Consider the following 9,689-nt stretch of genomic DNA (forward strand, 5'->3'; position numbering starts at 1 on the left):
TTCTCTGGTGCAAAGTGCTAATAGATTTTAAACCAACTCTTCTTCTCCTTTAATTTATGCCTTTCTATATACCTTGCATCAGTATTTTTCCTTTGCCAAAAGGGGACATGTGTCCATTTGTTGAGAAATTGAAGAAAAACTAATAATTGTATACCAACTTTGAAACTGATTTGGTTCGTCTTCACACTGGAATGTACACAATTCATCCCAAAAACTTTTGCTGTCCAATCTTCAAAATTTATTGCGGCAGAATATGCACTCCGCATATAGAACTTAAAACAACGCACCACCATTTTCATGTTCCTGCATCGAAGCAACATTTTTATCTATCAATCTTCTGCCAATAATTCTTTTACTCTGTTTAGTCTCCAACAAGCAGATGTTAAGATGCACACAGATAATAAAAATTAAATTCCTTAAGATTGTTAGTAATCTGTGTTCAAAATCAGAAAATCAGAGAAGGAAAAACATTAGTTCAATAGACAAAACATAAAATAATTCCAAGCTCACAGGTTGTTTGTGTGTCCTTAAGAAATTTAATCCCTTTACGGTTGCCCAAGATTATGTATTAATTTCTCCCAGGATAGAATAGAATAATTATTCTGTGATAGCGGCACTACAAATCACAGAACTTCAGCGAACTCAACAAACGGAGCAAATCACACTTGGCACTTATATTTATTTGGAAAATAATGCAACAATGTAGAAAAGAGAGGAGAAGTTTTCAGGTTTTCTATATATTAAAAATGAAGCTAGACCTTTAAATTTATAGACAATGAAAGGGTGAGACGAAGAGGTACAATTCAAAAGGTGCCTCTTCCATTTCCCATTTACACCCAAACTTAACAGATATGAGTTGAGCTTAAAGAAAAATAAAAATTTATATAACCGATCCTTCAACTTGTCTGAAACATAGGCATAAATGTTGTTACTATAAACGCATATAAGTAAATATTCACGCGACCAGTTTTAAACACTGGCTAATAAAATACAACAAGAAATAATGTAATAAGTCACAAAAGCCATGGAACAAAACCAAAATATAAGTTGATGACCACATTACTTATTAAAAATATTTAGATGACTAATCTATGTGTGTTTAAGTATAAACGAGAACATCGACTGTCAGCAAACTAACCAACTTGTTTGATACCAACCAATTATTTAGAAAGAAATTATCAAATTACATTTTTGTCTAATGTGAATTCTATTTTTAAAGGATAAAAAAGACAAACGACATTTCGCTAAGGGTCTTCGTGCTTTTAATATAGTATATAGAAGATTACATATATAATAAGTATATTTTAAATAATTACTCCTATAAATCTTTATGATAGTAAGTAAATCCTTTGATCAATTATCTGCTATGTCAATAATCATTATAGCATAGTTCCAACCATTATACTATTTTTAGGGTGAATTATTAATTGAGCTATAACAAATGAATGACATGCACTCAAATGACTTCCTCCTCCATTCTTCTTATTTTCTTTAACTTTGATTAATTTTGACTTTACAATAGCTTATGTACATACCTTGAGCTAATTAGCTCCATATTGATTTTTGAACTTATTTTGTAACAAAAGTACTATGAAAAATTATATAAATAGAAGATAATATTATATAAAAAAATTTATGCACTAAGCTGCCCTTTTTTGAGGTGGCGGGAAGTTTTTAAATTTTTTGTTTAATATATACATCTAATGCTAAGCCGAGGTATATCGAAAATACCCTCTCCATCTTCTCAAGGTAGGGATAAAGTCTGTATACACACTACTCACCCTAGATCCCACTTGTGAGATTATATTGAATTTGTTGTTGTTATTTATACATCTAATGCTGAAATTTTAAGGATTTAGAGGACATCGGAGAGGAAATTAAAGATCAGAACAGTATAGAAGCGAGAATTCTGCCAAATGCATTATGCCCATCCGCTACCACCATGAAAAGATATTTCTACTCTTCATTTATGTATTTAATTATGTTGAATTGAGTGGTAATTACCCATTTAAAAGTTAAGATTTTACAGAGAAACAACTTGATGTATTTATTTGTTATTTAAGCATTCAACAATTTAGGCTAGGGCACTAGCAATTGGGTAGAAGCTGTTGCATTATTTTTTTGGTCTGAGATGGAGTTTACAACAAGGCCATGGACTGAACTGCTATTACGAGTAAAGCAAATGCATAACTCATCTATCAAGATTACAATAAGGTGTACAAAGACTTACACCACACAAGGTTTCTTCTTTTATTGAGTTTGGTAAATATGATTAACATTTATCATTTTCAAAAACTTATATTTTTTAAAATTTTATTTTACAATTAAAACACTCCTATTATTTAATAATTTTTAAAATTACGTATTCATTGAAATGCATAGATGCATAATGCGTGTACCCTGAGATTAACATAATTAAAAATAAAAATGTAACATTCTCTAACAGGTTAAACTTTTAGATGAGATGATCATACACTTTAATAATTATGAGTAATTAATTAGAAGAAAAGTTCAGAGTAACCATAACAAATGATTGATTACCGGTCAACTAACTATGCACATCTTCTACATCTCTAGTTATCAAGGAGTACCGATGTTTAGTTATCTCCTCCAGCTAATATTGGTGGTTATTCTTCTTTTGCCATCCTACGTAGTTCTGGTAGGCTATTTAATTAATGTTTCCGATGTTCTAGCAAGTCAGGCTAAACCGATAAGATGTAACTGTTCTTATATTTACAAATAAAATTTACATACCATCCAATACAACTGAGAGTGTAAACACTGGGATAGAGCCTGTTGTTCTCAATAAACACAAGAAACATACCTAGAGAAAAGCATTATCAGATAAACTTTAGGCATTTCCAAACGATGCATGCCAATACAAGAAGAAATTTAGGAATTTATAATAAAAACAAACATAATCAGGACTGCATATGAATGTGATATATAAAGCAACAGCCCATATAAAGTAACAGATACAAACTTCGAAGATACATGTCAAAATTAGTTGATGGAATTGCTAAGGTACATGATACTTGCCCATATGCATTTAGCGGAAAACAGCAACCATGAAACTTGTGTATTATTCCTGTATAATATCGGATGTCATCTTCAACATACATAAGCCTGTTAACAGAGGCCCCAAAAACCTGATACTTTAACCAGATGTAAACCAAGCATGTGAACCAAGACAAACTTAAATCAAATTGTGTTTATCCTTGTAAATTGACACACATTTTTTTGGGACAAGTACATTGATTTACAATTAAACAATGCGACAAAAATATAAAGCTCTAGAACATGCATCAGCATCGTGATATCATTCTTGAAATGCTTTTTTAATCAATGCATTCCTACTAGCAAAAACCAAGTTTCTCCTAACCCACAGAATTCAGGGACCTCGAGGCATCTAAAATTTATTATAGTTGCTTAACTTATGAATCCTATAAGAACTGTCTAAAACACTACAACTGATTAAGAGATGCTTAAAGTGCTGAAGGATTTAACTGTGTGTTACTATTGACTGTCTACAAGAATCCATCTTTTGATGTGGGTTCTGAGTTCTGCCATTAGAAGTACAAAAACATTTAGATTGGATGTGACTGCCCCACTTTCCAAGTCTGCCACTGCAAGTACAAAAACAATAAGATTGCAACAAGAAAGGTTTACACCTGAAGCTGCATCAAGCATAGTCTTCTACCCGGTATGTCCGCCGTAATATGACTAGTATTCAAGATGCTTACCCATATGAAAAGTGAGAAAATTTTGCTACCATAGTACTATGCAATATTCCTATATAGTAATGAACAGTTATACTATATAGTAATGAACAGTTATACAAGCAAATCTCATAACTGAATCTTCAACATGCTTGAAGCTATGTTTTGAGGCCCCCAAGAACCAGATACTTCACCCAGTTGTGAACCAAGTAAATATTTCCTATAATAAATTGTGTTAATGCTTGTGCACTGAAGCACAAGCAAGCAAACATAAAGATTTAGCAGTAGAGCTATGCACAATGTGTGCTCGGAACTCCGCAACAAATATTTACAATTTAGGTCAAGTTATAGCCAAAATGATGAAAAATATAAAACTAACTTGCTATATGATGTGCACAGGAAGAACGTTACCACTGGTGTTCTAGCCATAATACTACGCCCCCTTGAATGTCCTAGAGGGAATTCATTTCTTTGGATGGGGGAAGAAGGAAGAAGAATAGTAAAGCTAAGAAGACAATGTCGAAAAGAATTAATATAAAGGATATATGGAAGGATACAGAAGGGGATAGACAGCAGACACCTGCATGACTACTGCAAGGTTTTATGGAAAAAACAACCAGGAAAAAGATTCAGTCTCTCCTGAAAAAGCAAAATAAATTAAGCATCCAGGTTAGACAAAATCAGTCGCTTACCTAGTCGATTTGACCAGTAGACACAAAAAGAACCAGTCACAGGAAATTCTGAAGGTGATACCATCCCAATGTCAACACATCTCCAGATTAGCCTGACTGCTAGAACTAGCTGCAACAGTCAGACATTTTCTCAAAGTTCTTCTAAGATTTTGATGGATCATATCGGTCATCAAAATCATCAGAAGCGTCCCTTGCCTTCCGTTTCTTGATGTCAGAATTACAATCACTTCTTTCCCTACGTGAACTACTTTTCTCATGTGATTTGTGGTAGCTTCTGCTGGAGCTTCTGGGAAAATTCTCTCTAGATTCTTTCGAAAAGTCTCTCTTCTCTTGGGTGATTGTTGATTCATGTGAGTAGGCACTAGCCTCTCGCTGATTTGGGCTTCTAGAGTAACTTTTTGGGTCCTGTCTGGACCTCCCATTACTTCTTTCTGCCACTACATGTTGATGATGCCACCGAGATGCTTTTTCCATATCTGCAGAATAATCATCTTTGAAGTCTGCTGAATGGACTTCTCCATCAGTATGAAACTCCTTCCCATAACCACCTTCCCTTCCTTTGCTTAAAGCAGATGAATCCAGCTGCCTCTTTCCAAACTCAGCTTTATCCACATAAGAATTATCCATTCTGTAAGTTGAGGAAAGTGGAAGTTTGGCCTCTTCAGCTCCTTTTGTTGGGCAATTGATGGCACCTGCTTGCCTGATTTCCTCCATGTATTCCTCAATTATGTCCCTCATAACCTAAAGGTAAAAGAGGACAGCAATAAAGATGTAAAGATGAGAAGGAACAGAAATAAGTCATAGCTGAATACACAAAATGAGTAGGCTAAGATAGAGATGTGTAATGGGAGCAAATTATTGAGGTTTATAAAGCTTTCTGCACTATCAGATGGGCATCCAGAGAATTCTTCTTAGCGATATGGTTTTGAAGGAAGAAACTAAGACTCAGGTCAATGGATATATACATGACTATAAACAGAGAAAAACTTATGGATTTTTATGAAGATAGAGAAAAACATATGGTCAAATCTGAAGAAGCAAAGTGTACCTGTGTTGTTGACCGCTTCAACTTTTTTCCACGATATGACATTCTTCTACGTTTATAATCCCTTTCCTCAGCTAATAATTCCTCTCTCGACTTTGTTCTATTTGTGTCCTGAAAAAGTCATGCAAAAGATTAAGAAAACAGTAATAGTCTAATTGAAAGGACTAAAATACTGAAGCAAGGTTGAATTACATATAAAAACATTTTAACTCGCCAGTCTCAAGTGCATTTCCCATCACAAAGTATTTAAGTCACTGAAGTTTAAGGACTCAGGACTCAAGACAGCGGGTTTTATCATCTGAGTGTTTATCACAATGAATTCGCAACTTCTAGCCAGGCCTAAACAGGTTGAACTGCATTCCAGTTTTGTATTTTTTTAATAAACGCACTTAACTTTCAAAAATAACAGTCTCTTTGGCAGCATGTCTCGAGCCAGTGCAAGAAGAGACAACGAGGAAAGAGAAGAACAGAAAGCATCAAGATTTTTTCCATTTGTTGTACTCTATTAGGTGGAATTTTCCCAAGAAGAATTAAAGGGCAAGAAAACAGAAATATATGCATAAAATGCCCATATATGTTTTACCTCCCAAAAGCAGATGGTACTTTCAAAAACTACTATCCTAAACGTTGATTCTATACTGGTTGTCATCTTTATAGGGGTCAAATATAGTTACAGCTTCAAGATCTGCAATGACTCGAAGTATTATTTTGACAAGCAAACAGACCTGATTATTTCGCGAATGCTGCCACAGAAATCCATCATGTTCGAGCAGAGCTCTGTAATTAGGGCGTTTTTGCCGTTCCTCATCTGCTTTATTTGAAATGTAAGAGTGCTCCATCGATCTGCAAAGAAATCTGCTTAACTATATACTCTAGGACTGATACATGAAGTATAACTTTTCATGCTTGAAGAGAAAAGTGAGATTACAGAAAACAGCAATAAAGGACTCCTAACTTGACACATTTGAACATATTGTAGACGCTTTATCTTTGCATATCACTATTTAAAGCATTTTCCCGCAAACCAAAGGCCTGGCAAGAAAAATTCTTTTCATCTGCATGTGAATCATTTGCGAGCCAGATACGACTTTCTGCAGGTCAAAATAGGTTTTTCCTCCCTTTATCTTTACTTTACAGCCATATGCATCGAGATGGACGGCTGTTATAATTCCGGCCCAAACTCTGGGCTTAGTGGCAACATCGTTCATGAATTACAACTTCCAATTTAAACCAAGTTAACACCCAACTTTTGACATCTATGCATAAACAATTCTTCTAAACAGAAAGCATGGACTTGCCTAACAGAAAACTTAAATGTCCAATACCATTCAACATTTAGACGAATGTTGTTATGCACATCTACACAAATGGACATCTTCAAACTACCATACTAAGAAGAGTAAAGTTAATGTACCGTTGGTAAGCTGGAAGTGCTGGTAAATTCCTCAGTGCTTTGAGCTTTTCTTCAAGCGTAGATCGTTCATGCAACGCTGCAACAGCTGCTGCAACTTGGGAAACAAAAATCGGGCTTTTAGAGAGTGCTTCGGCCGATATATCCGTCCCCGCATTCTCTATCCTACTTTTAAGTGGCTCACCACTTTCCTGTGACTCTTTAACATTTCCATCCCCTCTTTTCGTATCAGTAGATTCATTGAACATACAAGAACTAAATGCACAGATACATTGCTTCAGCATACTAATAGCAAACAATTTTCCGTTCGCGTCCCCATACAACACAGAAAGCTGGGTCGCTAACCACATCAAAACCTGAACTAATACCGGACACTTAAAACTCCGTCCACTCAAATCCGATCCCTCCGCTTCTTCATTGTAAAATGTACTAGCTAAATCAATAGCTTCCCTAACAATAGCCTTCAAAGAAAGCTTAAACAGAACAAGCATATGATCCCTCATTGCCAAATCGAGCACAATACGATAACACCTACCCGAATTAGCTACTAACCATGTAGACAAACACTCGACACTTTTCATGCCTAATCCCAAAATAACACGAAGAACGCGATATGAATACATAAATGGAAAATCATTCCAACAATCAGTTTCATTCCTAATTGCATATGCCTCCGAAGGAAGAACCCTGATCAATTCATTCGAAAACAACATCAAATTTCTACCAAAATTAGCACATTCTGAAGATAAAACAGCAGGCAAAGTGAGCATAGGAGGAGGAGCATTTTCGCCTTTAATGGGGAAAGAAACAACACCAGGACAATCATAATAGAAGGAAGTGGGATTTTCATTTTCGAAATCAAGGTAGGTCTCGAGAGAGAAGCAAAGGTCAGATTGTGAATCTTGTAGAGGTAAAGTAAAGGGGTTGGGGTTTGAGGAGGAGTAAAGGGTGTGGGGGTATTTGAGGTTTTGGGTTAGGGTTTCGATGTGATTTGAGGGAATAGGTGTAGGGCAATGAAGGGAGTGAGAGAAGAGGGAAGAAAGGGGGAGATGATGGTTGAGATTGAAAGGGCATGGGAATAGGGTTTGACAGGGGGAGAGGGGGGTGGGGAGAAGGGAAGAGAGAGAGTGGAGAGTGGTTGATGAGAGACTGAGGAGAGACGTGAGGGTTGAGAGAGCAGTGGGAAGATCGAATGCCGGAGGAGTAGTGGTGGGAGTGGGCTGGTGAAAGTATGGTGGCGGTAGCGGTGGCAGAAAGCTGGAGGACGGTGAGGGTGGTAGTGTTGGCGGCGGAGGAAAGGGATTCATTTATTGTCTTTATTGCTGTTGCCAAAAATTTTGAGTTTCAGGAGTTGTGAGACAGGCGAATATGTCCGAGTTTTTTTTTTTTTTTCCATAAGTACTACACTTTTTTTTGGTTTCCTCCGCCCATTGAAGCCCCTTTATATACAAATTATACACATTCTGTGTGTTATCTCTACTCCTGAAATGCAAAATATTTATAATAAAGGAAATCACACAAATATCTTAAATAAGTATTAACTTAACAACATCTGGCTATTAATCATAGATTTATCAAAACTAAACAAGCACATATAAAAATTAAAAAATCAAATAAATAAGGTTTTTTCTCTCAAAGAATCACATGCAAAAACACTTTCTATATTTTTAAACGTGATTAGCAACATTACATGCAAGACGGAAAGGAAATTTCATGGATGAGGTAGTAAATAAGATGATAAAATAAAAAAAATAATATACAATATTCGAAAAATCTAAGCAAAAAAGGAACTTTTTCAATTGGTATAGTTGAAATTCATTGTAAACATATAGATAAGTCAATACACAAAATTTGAGGAAGATTGGAGGTGATTTAAACTAGTTTTGTATCAAAATTCGCGATTAAATCGAGTTCAAAAAATTCTTATGCGACACATGTATCAAACATGTACTATGCATGTATCTCACACACAGATATACATGGATATATATGTAATACACAATTATTACAAATATAATATATATGTGATACACATCATTTTTTTCATGTTCAGTTTTTACTTCGAATTCCAATTCAAACCACCTTAAAACTTCGCCAAATCATCCCAAAACTGAGATTCAAACTCCTTAAGATGTACCAAATCTATTCTAATAGCACTCACTCAAAAGAAAGCAAAAAATTGATATTTTTTGCTACAAATAGCTAATTGACTAATATTAGTAATATTTTATGAATTGGCCAATTTTTATAATGAACTACTTATAAATGGACATAGCTAGTGCCTGATAGTTTCCCTATAATAAAACCACCTCGAATTTTCATCAAATTATCGCAAAATGAAGATATAAATCCCAAAGGGTATTTTCAATCATTTAAAACAACACTTAATCCAAACAAATAACAATTTTATAAAATTTAATTTTCAAATTCAAATCTTTGAAGCTTTTCAACTGTTGTTAATGGAGAAATTGTCATCTTTATAAGCATACTGTTATTTGTATCTAACATCTTTAGACAAAAGGCTAATTAGAGATTTTAAAAATAAATAATCTAGCAAAATTTGTACCTACGCACTGCCGAATTTGCTGAAGCTTCGGTAAGTAAGTGCCATGGTTTCTCATAAGTATTTCGAGGCCAATACAAAAACAGAATTTGAAGCTTTGATAAAACTTTCACGTAACTAATTACACGTCCCCAAAACAACTGGAATTTGGATTCCGTTTTTTTTTTTTTCAATTTTCGTCTCTTTATATTGATTTGGTGCAATTTTTTTATTAGTTTGTTGCTTTGCTATAATTATTTCATATATAATTGGTAAATCT

At 34.7% G+C, this 9,689-nt stretch overlaps 1 protein-coding gene across 1 annotated transcript; it reads right to left on the minus strand.

Moving 5' to 3' along the window:
- Nucleotides 1–3,181: 3,181 nt before the first annotated feature.
- LOC107811857 (U11/U12 small nuclear ribonucleoprotein 48 kDa protein) lies at nucleotides 3,182–8,287 on the minus strand. The gene is made up of 5 exons (XM_016636851.2): nucleotides 6,871–8,287; nucleotides 6,182–6,299; nucleotides 5,460–5,567; nucleotides 4,412–5,152; nucleotides 3,182–4,310 (listed from the first exon to the last, which is right to left on the minus strand). The coding sequence occupies exons 1-4, from the start codon at nucleotides 8,172–8,174 to the stop codon at nucleotides 4,553–4,555; spliced, it is 2,130 nt and encodes a 709-aa protein (XP_016492337.1). The 5' UTR covers nucleotides 8,175–8,287; the 3' UTR covers nucleotides 3,182–4,310; nucleotides 4,412–4,552.
- Nucleotides 8,288–9,689: the final 1,402 nt, after the last annotated feature.

This window comes from Nicotiana tabacum, chromosome 11 (assembly GCF_000715075.1).
Source record: "Nicotiana tabacum cultivar K326 chromosome 11, ASM71507v2, whole genome shotgun sequence".
Lineage (NCBI taxonomy): Eukaryota > Viridiplantae > Streptophyta > Magnoliopsida > Solanales > Solanaceae > Nicotiana > Nicotiana tabacum.